This window comes from Meles meles, chromosome 2 (assembly GCF_922984935.1).
Source record: "Meles meles chromosome 2, mMelMel3.1 paternal haplotype, whole genome shotgun sequence".
In the NCBI taxonomy this organism is placed as follows: domain Eukaryota; kingdom Metazoa; phylum Chordata; class Mammalia; order Carnivora; family Mustelidae; genus Meles; species Meles meles.
In genome coordinates this window covers 35,690,518-35,709,512 of record NC_060067.1, presented here as the reverse complement: position 1 = coordinate 35,709,512, position 18,995 = coordinate 35,690,518, and the positions used below count along the sequence as shown (strand labels likewise).

Here is an 18,995-nt window from a genome sequence, read left to right as displayed (position 1 = left end):
AACCACCAAAGTTAAGTAAAAATTGTTGGAAAACAAATTATTCTTAAAAACTCTTAGTAATTGCAAAGCTGGGAAAGGTATATTTGCAATGAAAGAGTTTACCCATAATAACCAAGCGATCAAACTTAGCATAACCAATATGACAGAATGACATTCTGTGCCTCCTGATGATGTAAAGGAAACTAACTATACATCACCACTTGCATGGTAAAGTATATGCCAAAGAAGTTCAACCTAAGCACAACAAAATGAGACAAAAACAGATTATGACACTCCTATGAGACCAATGCTTCAAAAATGTCACATCATGAATGACTCCCCTCCTAAAACAATGGTGACAGAACTTTCTAGATTAAATAGAGACTAAAGAGGGTGTCTCAGTGGCTCAGTCAGTTAAGCCTCCGACTCTTGATTTCAGCTTAAGTCATGATCTCAGGGTTCTGAAAGGGAGCTCTGCATCAGGCTCTGCGGTCAGCAGGGAGTCTGCTTGAGATTCTCTCTCCCTCTCCCTCTGACCCCTGCCTTGCACACATGTGCTCTCTCTCTAAAACAAATAAAAATCTTTTTAAAAAGGAGACCAGGGAGATGTAACATACGCAAATGATCCTATACAGAAACCTGGATAGAAGAAAAACTCTAACTTTTAAAAGGTCATTTTTAGGGCAACTGGGAGAACTTTACAATGAACAGGATAACAGATAACACTGTACCAATTTTAAGTTTGAGTGTGATAATGATCACTGGGGTTTTTTGTGTTCTTTTTGTTTTTAACATTTTATTTATTTATTTGACTGAGAGAGAGATAGTAGAAGCAGGGGGAGTGGCAGGGAGAAGGAGAAGCAGGCTCCATGCTCAGTGGGGCAACATTTTATGTTCACCTATATAGTATGTGGGGCTCAATCCAAGGGTCCTGGGATCATGCCCTCAACAGAAGGCAGATGCTTAACTGACTGAGCCACCCAGCTGCCCCAAAGATCATCATTCTAAAAAGAACACTGAAGCATTCACCAGCAGAATGTCGCAATATCTGTATTTGGTATAAAAAAGTGTGTCATGTCTACCTCCCTCTGTGTGTATACGGAGAAACAAAAGCAAACAAAGGCCACAAAATGTTAACAATTGGTAAACCTAAGTGAAGGGATCTGGGTGTTGAAGGTACAATTTTTTCCAACTTTTCCAGAGGTTCAAAACGTCTCAAAATAAAAGGTTGAGGTAATTCTTAAAAAGGAGTAGGTAGTGGAAAAATCATCATCATTAGCCAGTAATACTCTCCAGTAAAAATTCAAATAATAAAGGAAAGAGAATTCTAAGATCAAATCATGAGATGCCCACATATAATTTCTCCCTACTTAGCACATAAAGAAATTTCTATGAATTTTTCTTACAGTATTTGAAATAAATTTCACAAATCTAGCAAGTTGGCTACAAAAATATACTATTATTTTTTGAAAGTGAAGTGTTTTTCAAGTTTATGAATACTGCTAGAGTCTACAGCTGGTATACTCTTGATTTGTCAGAAGAGCTCCTGTGATTAATCTATGTAAAGATGGCTACAAATTCTTTCTTTCTCTTCCAATGAGAACCAGAGTCATTTTTTTCTCCCCTTGAATGTAGATTGGACAATGACTACTTTAACCGTAAAGTAGATGTGACATTGCCAATTCTGTACCAAGCCTTTAAAAAGTACTGGCAACTTCCTCCATGGTGTCTTAGAGCCTGAGTCCAGCTACCTGGTGAGGGAGACCACATAGAGAAGCCCAAAGATTACATCGTAGATAGTAAAAAGGGCCCAGCTGAGTTCAACCTTACAGCTGTTCCTACCAAAGCAGGAAGTGTTTAAGAGAAACCAGTGTGGCTCTTCTAGACCAGTTTAGACACCAGCTGAATAAATGAATGAGAGCTGTAAGGAACATGGAGAAGAATAATCAAGTCAAGCCAAACTTGCCCAAATTCCTGATTCACAAAATTTGTGAACTAAAGAAGAAAAGTGGCAGATGTCAAAAGGTAGAAGCAACCCAGGTGTCCATTGACAAATGAATGGATAAACAAAAGATGCTTTATATATACATAGTAGATTATTTAGCCTTAAGAAGTAAATTCTGACACACACTATATAGGTGAACCTTGAAGACATTATGCTAAGTGAAACAGCCAGTCACAAAAGGACAAACATTATATGATTCTACTTATACTAGGCTCTTAGAATAGTTAAATTCAGAGACATAAAGTAGAAAGGTGGTTGCCCCTGGCTGGGGGAAACGGGAATCAGAGTCACTGTTTTTTTAAGATTTCTTTTATTCATTTTTTTAAAAGATTTTACTTACTTATTCAACAGAGAGTAAGCATGTGTGCACGCCCAAGTAGGGGAGAGTGGGCAGAAGGAGAGGGAGAAACAGGCTCAGGGAGCCTGACTCTGGGCTTGATCCCAGGGTCCTGGGATCATGACCTGAGCTGAAGGCAGCCGCTTAATGGCTTAACCGACTGAGCCACCCACGCACCCCACATTTATTAGAGAGAGAGAGAGCGAGCACGTGCGCCTGCACTCCCACAAGCAGGGGGAGGGGTGTTCAGAGAGGGAGAAGCGGACTCCAGCTGAGCAGGGAGCCTGATGCAATATGACACCAGGCTCCATCCCAGAAACCTGAGATCAGGACCTAAGCTGCAGGCAGACCCCTAACCAAGTGACCCACTGCCACCCAGGTGCCCCAAGAGTTACTGTTTAGTGGGTATAAAGTTTCAGCTGGGGAATATGAAACAGTTTTGGAGATGAGTGGTAGCGACAGTTACACAACAATGTGAATGTGCTTGACACCACAAAACCATACTCTTAAAAATGATTAAAATGGTAAAATCTATTATATATATTTTACAATAAAATTTAAAAAAAAACAACAAAAGACTCCACTGTTTTAAACCACTAAGTTTGGGGTAGTTCTTCACACAGCAACAAATGAGCAGAATAGTTCCTCTATACAAATGCAAGTCTAAAAGAAGAACTGTGCTAGTTAGCATTACTCCCCAAATACGTATTGGCTATATCACAGGGCTTCATTTTAAGAAATCTTGCCTATTTAATTTTTAATTTCCTAGCAGAATCTTCTGCAAAGAAGATTTAATACAAATATTAAAATAAAATATATGAACAGATTTTAGATTGGCCGTTAATAATGAATTATATATAAAATAAGCACCCTATGTGGCATTGAGGGATAAATAAAAATCTTTTATGGAAGTGAAAATAATTATAATCCAAACAGTTATTTCTGGGATCCACCTGGAGGAAAAGACGGGAAAGAATTCATGGCCGGCCTTCCTGCCCCTAATCTCTTCTTCCCCTCTCACAACCTACAACTGATGAGAAAAGAGAGATGCCTTCCCTTAAATCAAGCCCACCATATCCTAATTCCTAACTATATCAAATAAGCCATACCATAGAAAGGAAAAGTGAGAGTGTGGGGCAGAGGGAATGGTTGACACAAAGACAAAGATGACAGGAAAAATACAAAGAAAAATACAGAAATAACAGCTGGTGGGAGAAAAATGGGGGACATATTCAGAAAAACGAAACCCTGTTATTTATTTAATCTTTCCTAATTCTTAACACCAAAGGAGTAAGAATTTTGATATAATTCTGTGACTGAATGAATATTGCAGATTTGGGTATGAAATTAATAGCCAGAGAACTGTCTGGGGTACTGAACTCTCAGATCAGGTAACAAGAAGTGGATATAAGGAACAATCTTCATGGCCCCTGGTTGGCTCAGCTGGAGTGTGTGACTACTGATCTAGGGGTCCTGAGTTCAAGCCCCATATTGGGTGCAGACATTAAAATACTTAAATCGTCAACCTGGTCCATCCCCCTCTGTAAAAATCAAGGCTTATCAAGGACCTTCCACTTCCAAAACAGCAAGAAAGGTAGGAATAAAATGTTAGCCAAAAAAAAATAAAATAAAATAAAAGAAAGAAAGAAAAATGTGAGTAGCATGTAGTTCTATATTGATACATGATTTGAAACCAACTGTGTATAATAAACTGTGCTGTGTATAATAAACTATAGAAGCACTTAGTGGAATTTTGTACAACACTGTTTATAGGTGTATTCTGAATGTTATAAAAGTTATCAGACATGACTGCTACATTAGTTTCAGAATCCTTAACTATACAGAAGGAAGGCTGTTCATGAACCATAAACCTTGATGCTTAATGTACCATTGGTAGTAAACAATCAGCTGTCCTTTCTAACAGGTAACTTTTGTATGGCCTTTAATATCTCTAAAATTAATATATAATTGTAACATCTGAGTAATAAAAACTGTTTATTTATTTATTTTGAAAAGTAGGCTGCACGCCCAACATGGAGCCTGAACTCATTACACTGAAATCTAGAGTTGCATGCTCTACCAACTGAGCCAGCCAGGCCACCCTAAGCAACAGAACTGTTAGTGACAGTTTTCAGCTTTCTGTAACTAGGGTTGGTCACAATATCACAGACTCCATTTCTTCATCTCGAAAATCAGAACAGAACCAAATAACCCCTAAACTATCTTTTGGATCTAAAATTCTAAATATCCATGGTATCTTTCTGGTATGCAATCTTGGTGGTAAAGACTTAGTTGCAATTCAAAATATTTTCAAATTAACCTTCATTTCCAAAATACAGATATTTCTCTAATCCACTATCATTATTTTTTCTAATCCAATATTAATACAAAGTATTCATTCATCCACTGACCAATTATTTGCTGGGCACCTAACTATATGCCAGGCATTAAATGTGGTGCTGGCAGGGTACAAAAGTAAACAAAGAGAGACATGGTACCTGTATTCATGAAGCTTACACAAAGTTGGGGAGACAAACCAATAAACATAAGCATGAATGTAATAGATCTGTTCCAATTTTAGTATATGTGCTGCCGAAGCGAGCACTGAATGTAATACATCTGTAAAAAATTCTATGAAGGAGCTAAAAGAACACGTAATGGGGAATCTAAGAGACTTCCCTTAAGAACAACAAATGAGTAACAAAAGATGAACACATGAATGTCAAAGGAAGTTGAGAAGAAGAGTACACATATGGGTTATGCAACGTGGAATCTGTCTAGGTAGAAATGAACATGGTATGTTCAAGGAACTGACTGAAGTTTAAAATACTTCCTTGAAAGCTGAAATTAAAACCTATAATATATACCCCCAAAAGTACATCTTAGCTATTCCAAAAACATATTCTAAGAACCATTTTCAAGAAAGCTTCAAAACTTTCTTGAAAAAGCCTACAATTGCTTCTAGTGTTAAAAAAAAAATGCTGTCCTATTATCTCCTTGCAAAAGAGCAAATTAACTCATTGATTCCCTTCTCTTTTTTTAATTGCAAAAAAAAAAAATCACAACTTCGTAGTTATACTTAGATCCTTTTAATAAAATCAGCTATAAGAATGAAAATAAATTAGATACTACTGCCCTGGTTCTTCCATTAAGCCACTCTATGACTGATCTCAATACATGTTACTTGGCCACTCTGGCCCTAAATTTTCTTATCTGTGAAATATAGGGAGTTCTAGAATTTCTTTTAAGATCCTTCTAACTCTGAAATTATGGTTTTGTTAAAAATATTTGTCCCATTCTTGAAAACTTAAGAGAATGGACCAAACATCCCTGAATTCCACTAAGATTTTACCTTTAAGCTCGGTTTGCATTTATACAGCATTTGAACATTGTTGCTATGTTATAATAAAAAAAAAACTACTGAATTTATAAAATTTACCCATAATTAAGGGTTTAATAAACACAAAAAGTATCAAAACTGGTTAAACACTATTAAAAATCTATGCTTCCACTGAGACAGTACTACTTTAACTAACCAGGGATCCCTAGAAAGCACAATTCAAAACAGACTTAGAAAAACAAGGGGAAAACAAAATCGTAAGATTCTTAAGAAAAGCAAAATTTTGGCAGGACATTCAAACTGGTTAAAATGCATGTCAATTCCAACTTCCAAAAGAACTCATAACAAATGATATCCTAACCCAAAGCTCATTCTAAACTTGGTTACATGTCCATTTATATAACAGCATTTCTGATACTCTATCCTCAAGTAGAAAAAGTACATATGGATTATCCAACACTAGAATTCAAGATTTCGTTATTTTTGATATGAAAATAAAAATTAAAAGATATAAATTGTTTACTTAATAGCTTTGCATTTCACTAATTTTTCAGCAACACCATTCAATATAACCTTAAAAAGCATCAATTAAGGACCTCACCTCATGTATAATCTCTAGTATCAAATCTATTTTAACGGAAGGTACTGTGTCCTCTTCCTTCAAAAGAGTCAACAAATTGTAGAATCTAATTAGATTTTAAAAACTAAGGTAAAGGAATACTTTAAATATTCATTAAGCACTCGCAATATCATAAACATTTAGTAGGCACTATATACTAAGCTCTAGAACAAAGGGGCAAGATCATTTCCTAAAAATACATTTCATCAAGTTGCCCAAGGTAGAAACACTGTCATCATTGTTTCTTCCCTCACCACCCACCAAGTCTGATTGATTCTAACTCTGAAACATTTCTTGGATCCTTCCTCTCTTCCCACTACCATAGCCCAGCTTCAAGATTTCAACATCTTTCACCTACACTTTTAACAGTTTCCTATCTGGATCTCCTGCCTCAAGTCTTTCCCTCTCCTTGCTCCATTCTAGCCCTAGTTGTGACAACCAAAAATTTACAGCACTGACAAATGTCCCCTTGGGGTCAAATATGCCCTGGCTGAGGGGCACCTGGCTGGCTCAGTTGCTTTAGTCCTGGACTCGATCTCAGCTTAGGTCTTGATCTCACGGCCCTGCGTTCAAGCCCTGCACTGAGCTCCACACTCACCATGGAGCCTACCTGAACGAAAGGAAGAGGAAGGAAGGAAGAGGGAAGAAAGGAAAGAAAGAAAATACCCTGGTTGAGAACCACTGCATCAAGCTGATCCCTTAAAAAGAACAGCACTATATCACAAGGCTGTGGGCACAATCTATGTCCATGCAACAGAAAAAAGCAAAAAGCTGACGAACATAACGCTGGAACTTACAACCTTGATCTTAAGATCACCATGGCTTAAATAAGCTAACTTAAAAAGAGCTAAAATATTCTCCTGAAAACCCCTTTGAACATGTGACCTAAATCATCACCTTACTTCAAGCCTGAATTTTGAAGTCAGTACATTCTGTCAAAGTTTAACCATACTAAATTCATATTTAAGCTTCTGGATATTAGAAAATTGTGACCATTTAATAAAATGCTTTGGTGATAAATCGATCTCCTCAGAAATGAACGGAAATTGGAACCCTCCTAGGCAAGCTATTGCCTCCATTTAAGGTTGTAAGCTACTTTGAACAGTATTCTCATATTTCTAGAAAAAAGTTATTTAAAAAGCACTTAAATTCTCATGTTTGAAAAAACAAGCACACTCCCTTTAATTTCCCATAATGATTATATTCCTACAGAACTCTTCAAAGATACAGCCAAGAAAGAACAATACCTTTCAGAGAGAGTAAAAAAACGAGATGATAAAATACCTAAAAAAGCCCGGGTAGGTGAAACTGTAAAGGCCAGGCCTAGCAGTGCAGTAATACCACAGGACAGAGCACCCCCTCCCACAAACGTCTGAAGTGCGAACACTGTGTCCAGTCGCTTACCTTCAGTCGTTTGATCATTTCATCCGTGGTGATCTTGTCGGTGATCTCCTTTACCCCCGGAGGGTAAGCGATCTTCCCGTCTGCACTCACGACGCCACAGAGGGCAGTGGCAGGCTTGGGCTGCGCGGTGAAGTCCATCCTGGGGGACAACTTTTCTTTCACAGTCCTCTACCGGCCTCTATCGGTCAGAAAACAAAAGTTCAGCGAGAAAAGGGAGACTTTGTAACCTCTTTTTTCATCTCAAAAATCTCTAATCTGCAAAGGGCCCTTTCTCCGGGAAGGCCGGGGACTCGGCGGCGGCCCCGCCACTCGCCCCTCCCCGGGCCTGGACCCTGGTGGCCGCCCCGCCACCCCCACTCCCGCGGGCCCCGCCAGCCCCGGGCCCACGGGGCTCTCCGGCCCCAGCGGCCGCGGGAAGCGCCGAGCAAGCTCCAGGAGTTTCCCATTCCGCCTTTCACAATGAAATCCACCCCCAAGCACCGAGGTCCGAAGTTTGGCAGCCTCCCGAGCCCGGCGAGGCCCTCACGGCCCCCGCTCGGTCGGAGAGAAGCTCCGAGTCCCCGCCCGGCCAGTCCCCTCCGGGAAAGGAGACGCGAGGCCTATAGGGCTCGGCTTAGGCCGCAAAACTAGGGACCCAACCCGACCCACACGCAACGGTGGCTCCGGGAAACGAACGCCTTTGCCTGGCCGAGCTTCGGGACCCCCAGCGTCCCCGCCACGCTCCCGCCCCTCCCCTGTCCCGCGGGAGGGGAAAACAAGCAGCCCTCCACCCCAAACCCCACGCCAGGAAGCGGCTGACGCGGCTCCGCACTTCACATTTTGTTCCTTCAACTTCGGCGGAGGGGCCCCGGCGGCTTCTCTCGCCCCCGACTGCTCGGCGCCGTCCGGCGCTGCCGAGGCCTTACTGGCACCTCCGGGCAGCCCCGCCGGGCCTCGGTCCCGCGCCCCCCCCCCCCGCCCGCTCTGGTCTCCCCTTCCGTCCCCTCCCTCCACCAACCGAGGGCGGGAGCCGAGCCGCCGCCGCCTTTACCTCCTCCTCCTCATGCGGGCGGAAGGTGCATCGAGCTCCCGGGCCTCTGTCAGGTGGTTGCGCCGCCGCCCCTCGTCGGGCTGCACACAAAGCGGCTCCGCGGGTCCCGCCGCCGCCGCGGCCCGCCCCGGAGCGGCGCTGGGGCTGGCGGTGCCGAGGAGGAGCAGCCGCCGCGGGGGGAGACGCGGGGGGAGACGCGGGGCGAGTGTGCGCTGGGAGGGGAGACACTGCCGCTCTCCGTCTGGCCGAGGAAGAGCAGCCTCCGAGAAGGCTCCTCCGGGAGCGTGTGCGCCCGTGTCCGCCCGAGACCCCCGCGGCCCGCCCGCCCGCACCTCGCGCCGGCCGGGTCCGCAGACCGGGACCCGGACGCCCCTCGCAGCGGCGCGCGCCCGGCCGTCCGTGCCCCCGGGAGCCGGCCCTTCGCGCACACACCAGCCGGTCACGCGAGCGGTGCGAGAGCACGCGAGAGCAGGGCGCGCGCCTCGCTCCCTCCCCTTCCTCCGCCGGTCGTGCCTCCGCCTCCCTCGGGCCCGAGGCGGCCGCGCGCGGGGCGGACAGCGCCGCCACCCGGTTGGCGCCAAGACTTGTCGCGCGGAGCGCCTCTGGGAGGATTAGCCCCAGAGGGCAGGCAGAGGAGGGGCCCTTGTGGCGGGAAGAGAACCCGGTCCCGGAGGCTCCTGTGAGGGCAGGCAAGACGAGATGAGCTTTACGTTACGCCGCGAAGATGAGTTCATGACTTTTGGGGGTCATCCTGAGAGGCGTGGACGGAACTGCTTGAAAGACGGTTAATTACTCGGTGAAAATGAACTAATTTCCTCCCCAGGAACAGAAGATCTGCAAACTGAGGAAAAGTTTTACAACACGGCACGACGTGAGCTACTCATTCTTGTTGCTTCTGAAAGCCACAGGAGTTTTTGCCTTCCCCTCTTTGCATTTCTCAAATTAATATTTTGAAAGATAGACAATACGAAAAGTAGCTTTGAGTCGAATAGTTCTCAAAGAATGGTCTGAAACGTAGGTTCCTGGGCTCCACTCCCAAACCTAGAGAATAAGGATCTCTGAGTGACACCCAGAAGTAAGCGTATTTGCAAATTAGCTAGATGGTTCTTGTGAATATGGAAATAAAAATATTTTTTTAAATGTTTTAAATATACCCAGAATAACTTTTTCTTTTATGCAAAGGAAGACCCAATGCAGTGGGTTTGAACAGTTTAATGTTAAAAAAAAAAAAGAAAGAAAGAAAGGCAAATGAACCTCAGGTGCTCATGTATCAGAAGATGAAGTTGAAAAAAGAATGGAATAACACGAAATAGCATTCAGCTTTTGAAACTGGTCACTACCATAGTTTAAAATTATATTCAGTTATATTTGATTATTATTTTTGATGGATATCCACTGGTGTTTTCCACATCCTTTACTTGGTCTGAAAAATATTAAAGGTAATGTACTCACTGAATTGTTTTTCAGATATTACACAAGGGAGCTCTCATCTTGGAATGGAACTGGCCATAGTTGCTTATTTGCTAGAACTACCCAAAAGTCAGTGCTTTGTTCTTGGGCATTTAGAGTAGCAGACAATCCATTTAAGTTCATCTTCATCCAAACAACTGAACTGACCAAAACCTGCTTTCTTTTAAGTGATCTCTCTCAAGGTTTTTTTTTTTTAAATCTGTCATAAATAACAGAAGAGTGATGCTTTTCGTTTTCTTTTTTTATCTGAGTAATTTACCCATTCTTAAGTGGAATTTTGTATATGCTTATAAGTTTTAATTTTACACAATTTTTGACTTTGTTAATATTGTTTAACTTTATAAACATTTACAAGATTAGTAAGCCCTAAGGATTACAACACGTAAGTAAACTAAATTTAGGGGTGCCTGGGTGGCTTAGTTGGCTAAGGTGGCTTAGTTGACTCTTGATTTTGGCTCACGTCATGGTCCCAGGGTTGTGAGATTAAGCCTGGTATTGGGGTATGCACTGGGCATGGAGCCTGCTTTAGATTCTCCATTTTTTTTTTAAGATTTTATTTATTTATTTGACAGACAGAGATCACAAGTAGGCAGGGTGAGCGGGGGTTGGGGGTGGGAAGCAGGCTACCCGATGAGCAAAGAGCCCAATGTGGGACTCAGTCCCTGGACCCTGGGATCATAACCTGAGCCAAAGGCAGCGGCTCAACCGACTGAGTCACCCCGGTGCCCTAGATTCTCCCTCTCTTTCTGCTCCCCCAAACCCCCCAAAATAAATAAATAAATAGAATTTATGGAATTCTGAAATCTCTGCTTTTAGCTACCTTTCTTAAACATTTGTCTTCACTTGCTGTATATGAGAAGGGATCCATTTATTTGTGCAATGATTATAGAGTGCCTACTATGCAAGACATTGTTTTGGGCATTTAGAAAAAATTGGTAGTGGATGGGGAACAGAAATTCCTGCCTACCCTGGTGAAATTTAATTTGGGAAGAGATAGACAAGAGAATAAATAAATTGTTATGGAGAAAAATGGAGTAGAAGAGGAATGCAGATCACATGTAGCTTTTTAGGCCCTTGGTCTTTGGAAGGACCTTGGCTTGTGCTATGACTGAGATGGGGGTATTATTGAAGTATTTTAAACAGAGAAGTGACATGATATGATTTATGTTCCATGAGCCAGACAACCTTGGGCAAATTACTTAGTCTCCCCGTGCCTTATTTTCCTCTCATCTGTAAAACAAATATAATAGTTTCTATCTCTAAGGGTCATTATGAGGAATAAATAAGTTGACATTCGTAAAGTGCCTAGAATTGGAACTGGTACATACTAGGCTCTACATAAGCGTGCTCTCTCTCTCTCTCTCTCTCTCTATATATATACATATATATATATATATATATAAATGAAAGAATCATTCTAACTGCTGGGTTGAAAACAATGTAGAAATGCATGTATAGAATTAGGGTAACCAAGTATAAGACAACTACAAAAATCCCAAGGAGAGATGGTAATAAGGACCAAGTAATAACAATGAAGATGATGAAAAGTGACTAACACTTGAAAAGTGGCTGCTACAACCAGGGAACTGAATTTTTTTTTTTTTAAGATTTTATTTATTTATTTGGCACACAGAGAGAGAGACCACAAGTAGGCAGAGAGGCAGGCAGAGAGAGAGGGAGAAACAGGCTCCCTGCTAAGCAGAGAGCCTGATGTGGAGCTCTATCCCAGGACCCTGAAATGATGACCTGAACCGAAGGCAGAGGCTTATCCCATTGAGCCACCCAGGAGCCCCCTGAATTTTTAATTTAATTTAATTTTAAAATCTAGCCACATGTGGCTATGTCACTGTTATCTTGGACAGTGCAGGTCTAGAGTATAGAGTTTGGAGGAGTGATTGACAGAAAATGAGGTTAGAAGATAAACTGTGTTCATATTGAATGCTACAGATGTTGAGCAGGGTGATAGTTTAAAAGGATGAATTGGGGTAATAGACTAAAGCTGTGCATAGTGAAAGTGGACTAAGGTAAAGTATAATCAAACAGATAAAAATACAAAAATATTTAAGATGTTTTATGCAGTTCTAAAAAATATGTCTATTCTGTTTATCTGAAATTACTTATTTGCTTTTCGATCTGAAATGAACTAACTAAATCTGTTCTGAGTATTTTCACAAATTATGCATATGAATCATCCGTGTACCTCTGGTCACAGAGAAATTAACCATCTGTCATAATCACTATGAAAGTTGAAAAAATGGTGCTTTATTTTAGTGTCTTTCCGGATATCACTGACATCTTGGCTTAGATTTGCTAAAATTGGAATCTATTTAGGCATATAATAATAATTTATCTATCTGTACTGAACTAAGTAAGTTTGACATGTTTCACTGATGACTGATAAAGACAAAATATATGAAGCCTGGGGGTGCTTGGGTGGCTCAGTCATTGGGCGCCTGCGTTTGGTTCAGATCACGGTCCTGGGATCCTAGGATCCAGCCCCACATTGGGCTCCCTTACTCGACCGGAAGCCTGCTTCTCCGTCTCCCTCTGCCTGCTTCTCCCTCTGCTTGTGCTGTCAAATAAATAAAATATTTAAAATTTTTAAAAATATGAAGTCTGAATCATTTTGGTCTAATATGACCAAGACGTTAGTCATTAACTTGTCATAGAAATTTAAAGTCTTTATTTGAATTCTAATATCTTAGTCTCCGTGCACATCTCTCTTCAGTTTAAACTGTGAAGGCTGACCTGCACCATCATAAGTTATAGCAGCCTCCTTTTTTTTTTTTTTTTAAGATTTTATGTATTTATTTGAGAGGAGAGTAAAAGAGAGAGAGAACAAGCAAGGGGAGGGGCAAAGGGAAGGGAAGAAGCAGACTCCCCCCTGAGCAGGAAGCCCAGTGTAGGGCTCCATCCCAGGGATCATGACCTCAGCTGAAGGAAGACACTTAACTGACTGAGCCACTCAGTGCCCCTATCAGTTTCCTAAAGTTGTTTAATCAAAATTAAGTATTACTTAACTAGCAGGGAAAATAAACTGTAACCAAATATTTTCAAAACATGAACGAAACCACAGGTATAAACAACATGAGTAAATCTTAGTGACATAATATGATAACTTGTTGATAATGTTCAAAAGCAAAGCTCGGGGGGGGGGGTGGTTCCCCTGAAGTACAAAGGGAAGGAGGGACCACAGGGGGACAAGATGGGAGAATGAGTGCACAGGTAGATGTGTTCCTATCAAAGCTTTAGTCTTGGGCAGAGTGGTGGCTTCACGTATGTTCATTAAATGATAAGTGAATGAATGTATGAATGAATAAGGACAATCCATGCACCAGCGAGGGATGTGTTTATAACCCAAGGTTGATGAGTAATCCAATTCAGGGTCTCTGAGTTGCAGAAGAGAAAAGAAATAAGATGACAAACTCTCCAAGAAATTAAGAAATATATATATTATAACAATATTTTTGAAAATTATATCCCCCAAAGTCAAAGAAATTCTGCTCCCCCCCCCGATAATTTTTTCTAATAGTGATGGTAGAATGAGAAATGATTTGGAGTTATATGTTCTCAAACTGCTTGCTTCCTCAAATTGCTAGTATTAGGAGATAGATGATTATAGGACTGAAAGAATTTTCATGGTAATTAAACTTTGAACAATCACATTACAGTGTATTTTTATTATGAAGCTTGGGATGCCAGACTCCTGTTGTTTTATATGATTAATATAATTAAGAAAGTAAACTTATGACAAATACTTCTTCACTACACTAAAGGCAGAAAAGATTCATTTATTGAAACGTATTAGAGAGGATAATAATTGCCTCCCCTCCTGCAAACTCGTCTAAGAGAATGGTTCCTACCATAGCCCTACGTATTCTCTCTTTCTCTCTCTTCTCTTTCTTTCTCTCTCTCTCTCTCTCATGCGCGCGCACACACATGCACGCACCTGACTGAGCCTACAGTGGAACCTGAACCAAGAAAATGTTGTCCATAGGCTGAGCTGTGCCAAACAAAATATCATGAGACAGGCTGTGAATGAAGACCCAGCAAGAGATGGAACTTTTAGCCGAATTATATCAATTCAGTATATCAAATTGTATCAAAATTCATTATATCAATTCTATCAAAACAGTAACGGTCTTTAACTGTCTACATATGTGTAGGCTGAGGAAACCTGATGTGTCCTAATTTTTGTCCTGATTATTCTGTTTTCTTTGGACTCCCCATAAGAATTGTTTCCTTATAGTTAAATCCCTTTTACCTGAGCTAGTTTGAACAAATTTCTGATCTTTTACCACCAAATATGACTTGATTTAGAATTAAAAATTGGACTTGGTGAAATCTTCTTTTAAGATTTTATTTATTTATTTGACAGAGAGAGATCACAAGCAGGCAGAGAGAGAGAGGAGGAAGCAGGCTCCCTGCCAAGCAGAGAGCCCGATGCGGGGCTCGATGCGGGGCTCAATCCCAAGACCCTGGGATCATGACCCGAGCTGAAGGCAGAGGCTTTAACCCACTGAGCCACACAGGCACCCCGTGGACTTGATGAAATCTTAACGATGATCCATGAACCTAGCTTTACTGAGTCAAATAGTAGCCCCCAAAATTCAGGTCCACCTGGAACCTCAAAATGTGATCTTATTTGGAAGTAGGTTCTTTGCAGATGTAATTAGTTAAAGTGAAGTCATACTGGATTAGGGTTGGCCCTAAATCCAATGACCAATATTGTTTTAAGAAGATATGCACGAAAGAACGCCAGGCCACAACAGAGGTTGGCATAAGGTAGCTTCAAGCCAAGGAGTGCTAGGGATTACCAGCAAGCACCAGAAGCAAGGAAAGAGGCAAGGATGGATTCTTCTCTTGAGCCTTCACAGGGAATATGGCCTTGCTGCCATCTTGATTTTGGGCTTCTGTCCTCCAGAACAGTTGAGAGAATGAATTTCTTTTTTTTAAGCCTCTGTGTTTGTGGTAGTTTGTTACAACAGCTCTAGGAAACTATTACACCAGCCATGTGTAAAATTTATCTTCAAGTAGATTGGTTAGAGGCTGTAAGAAAGCAAAAGCATCTTACCTTCTGAGAGAAAAATTTCATCACTCTCATTTTTGGACCTAACCATTTGCTCTTGAAAGAGACCCGTAGAATATTTATAAAGCTATGACCAACAGTTTATCTTATTTCTACATTTTTTTTAGCCGTAGGAAATTTTGAGCCTCAATTTATCTCTGGAATCTGGATTTTCATTTATCCATTTTCTCACTTTCTTAGGAAATAAGAACAATATGCAAGCAAATATTTAAATAATTACACAACTACGATGGAGAAACTGCAAAAATGGACCTGTTGGTTGGCAACCAGCTTCACCAAGCTTTGACTCAAAGTGATCATTTTTCAGCTTATATGCAAAAGTCCAAAACTGGAATTCTGAAAACAGTTTAGGAATGAGAATATATAATGTTCTAAATGAGGTTGTATAAAATTGAATGAACTGAAATCACAGTGAGCTTGTTTAATAATTGAATAATTCTTTTATGTTCACTTTATTAAGAATATTTATAAGTACAATATTTTCTATGATTTATAACCATCAAGTGTCATTATAATAACTGTGGCAGACTATAGGAATAAGTAGCTGAATTTCAAATTTCTGGTTTAACTGGAAATGTAACCACATTAGAACTGGTAGTCAGCACTATCAGACTTGTCCAAGGAATGTGCAAAGAATTTGCACAACATTTGCCTTCTGAATTTTTTCAAGTAATTCCAGAAACTGAATAGTTCTTGGACTGTGGCTACCTGGATAGATACTGTTTTGGAAAAACTTTTCGGAGTTCAGTTATGCATGGATTTATCCAGAGACTAAAGAAAAATAAGCAGGGAATCTGCAGAAAAATTAATATGAGCTGTTTCACCTTTTTATTCTTCTTCTTTTTTTTTTAGTAGGCATGGAGCCCAACACAGGGCTGGAACTCATGACCCTGGGATCAAGACCTGAGCTGAGATCAAGAGTCAAACACTTAACCTATTGAACCACCCACGTGCCCCAAGAACCGTTTCACCTTCTAATCATACCTGAGATTTATCAAGATTTTCAGGGTATAAGATGTTTCTTGCTAATTGAATTCTTTGACACATTGAAAATTAACCAGAAAATTCATTTTCTGTCCACTCCATTGAAAATATTTCTAAGATATATCAGATATCTTTTCAGTCTTTATAAAGCATAGGATGATGAACATAATGGGGAATCTTTGGTGTTTGAAAATACCCCAAATGCCTCAAGGCTGTCAATCTGAAAGCCACTTTAAATTTCAGAACTATAAGTATAGACTCAGTGATTGATTGACCCAAATACTGAGGCTAGAACTTTCCATGGAAGTTAGTTTCATCTCCATGTGTATTTCAAAACATACAATGGGGAGAGGCCAGTTAAGAACCTTAGGGTTTTTTTTGTTTGTTTGTTTGTTTGTTTTTAAAGATTTTATTTATTTATTTGACACACAGAGAGAGATCACAAGTAGGCAGAGAGGCAGGCAGAGAGAGAGAGGAGGAAGCAGGCCTCCAGCTGAGCAGAGAGCCCGATGCGGGGCTCGATCCAAGGACCCTGAGATCATGACCTGAGCCGAAGGCAGTGGCTTAACCCACTGAGCCACCCAGGCGCCCCAAGAACCTTAGGGTTTTGATACATTAAACTATTGGCAGATAAATGTTGAGGATGCAAAGGTGACAAGATATTGTCCCTGAGTTCAACTGGCAGTTTGAAGTTTTCTTCTTCTTTTTTTTCTTTTACTCTATTTTCTTGTATTTGTGCTATCTTAACTCTTAATTTGGAAACTGGAAGTCTGATAGAAGATAATGGAATTGGGATGGTAGTGGGGAAATAAGAATTTTCTGAGGTGTAAGCAAAGATAAAATGTTAACTATGGCTCTCTCTTGTTAATGAGGTTATGGGATATGCTTTTCTCTTCCTTCATACTTTCATGAACTTTCCAAGCTTTCGGAAAAAATTTTGTCCAGAAAAAAACGGTTCCAAAATATTTAAAATTGGAAAACAAAATAATTTTTTAAATGTGACAGACAAAATCTACATCTAATGGGATAAAATACCTAGAGTACTTAGCACAGACCCTAGCACCTACTAGGGGCTTAATAAATATTGGCTACAATTGCTAATATTTTTATCATTATTGCTTGCTCTCTTTGGTTGCAAGGAACAAAGGAAACTAAAACTAGCTTTAGCAAGAGATGGGTGGGTAGATAGATAGATAAATAAACAAGGTAATATCTTAGGGAAACCAAGAGCAAAAATTACAGCTATGCCTCAAGAAAAGAATGGAAGTAGAACTGAAAAGCCATCAGGATACAGTCTGCTACCTTCTGAACACCTGCTTCATTCTTTGCTTTTTGAAGAGACCCTTTTCTTTGCTTTTCAGTTCACACGGCCTGCAGAAGAGAACTGCCCCTCATCTTCTGACTCTAGATCTCCTTCATCTTAGATCAGTCTAGACTAAAGTAGAATTTCTTGGTCCAAATCCCAAATGCTAAAGACAACAGATTTCATTGTTTTCTTTTTCTCCATAGCATTTATCATCAAGTATATACTAAATAATTTACTTATTTATTATGTTTATTGCTTATGATTTGTCTCTCCAGGTGGCCATACCTGTTCTAACCAGTTGGGGCCAGATGGTCAGGATCATGTCTAAAATGTACCTCTATGTGAGCCATTGTTAGTGAATTGGGAGTCCAATAGCAATTTCTAGAGTTAAGGAGGGATTACTGGGTTATGGACCAGGGATATCCTCCAAAAGATCTCCATCAAAGTTTTTTCTCTCTTAAAGTAGTATCAAAGCAATGTTTTTTGTATTTACATACATACACACACACACACATACACAGTTCCCGTGTACCCACCAATGTGTTAAAAAAAAAAAACTCCATTAGCATTGAATTTAATTATTTAAATGTAATTTTTTACTTCCTTAATCTTAAAAATGAATATATTATTCACATTTTAATAAATACTTAATCCATATTAATAAGTTCAAAAAAATTTTTTTAATGAAACAAAAAACTATTATCTACAGGAAACTCCATTTCTGTACCCTAATCTTCATTCCTGTTTCTCTCACTGTTGTGGCTGGACAGACATTCTTTTCCTCTTTGTATGCCATTCCCTTATTGGAGGATAGCACATACCATGAGGAACAGAAAGGCACAATATGACTGAATGCTGAGGAAGGGACCAAGACCCTTTTAGAACAGTGACACATTGGGGGAGGTCTGTTTTGTGATGTGAAAAGTCTGATTGTATGTACTCCACTAAAAGGATCAGACACACCCCAGTTGTCATCTAAAATAGAATAGAGCTCACAGCCTGTGCCAGAGGTGAAAAGAGGTAGGATCCTGGGGGAAGCATGTAAGTGTCGTGGAGAGAGAAGAAATGAGAAGCGCCAAGGGTGAGGATGCTTTTTCTTGGCAGTGAAAGGGATAGCCAAACGGGCAGCACAACCGGCCTAGATGGCAAGACTCCTGCCCGTTGATGACTGGGGAGACTGATGTGAAAGAATAGAGGGACGCTTTCCAAACCTTTACTCCCTTGTGACTCTGAGTTAGGAGATCCAACACTAACTTGAAGCAAGGCACTACTGTGTACACTCTGCTACAATATAAGTTGTGTGAGCTCAGGGATCTTTTTGTTGTTGTTGTTCATAGCTGTGTGCCAACCACCTACAATAGTGCCTGGCACCTATAGGCACTCAATAAATAGTTGTTCAATTGAATCTAAACATCTTGGACTACGTGTGTCT

General features: G+C 40.6%; 1 protein-coding gene across 4 annotated transcripts in view; it reads right to left on the bottom strand.

The window, feature by feature from the left end:
* Positions 1-8,852, bottom strand: part of PDS5A (PDS5 cohesin associated factor A) — a 141,152-nt gene extending 132,300 nt beyond the window's left edge. Inside the window, exons 1-2 of one of the 4 annotated variants that reach the window (XM_045990131.1) lie at positions 8,715-8,852; positions 7,685-7,862 (exon numbers count right to left, since the gene is read on the bottom strand). In XM_045990131.1, coding sequence (XP_045846087.1) covers positions 7,685-7,822 — 138 coding nt within the window. In that variant the 5' untranslated portion in view covers positions 7,823-7,862; positions 8,715-8,852. Of the gene's footprint in view, positions 1-7,684; positions 7,863-8,495; positions 8,628-8,681 lie in introns of those variants that run through there. The other 3 variants (XM_045990150.1, XM_045990140.1, XM_045990121.1) reach the window with 3 other exon arrangements.
* Positions 8,853-18,995: the final 10,143 nt, after the last annotated feature.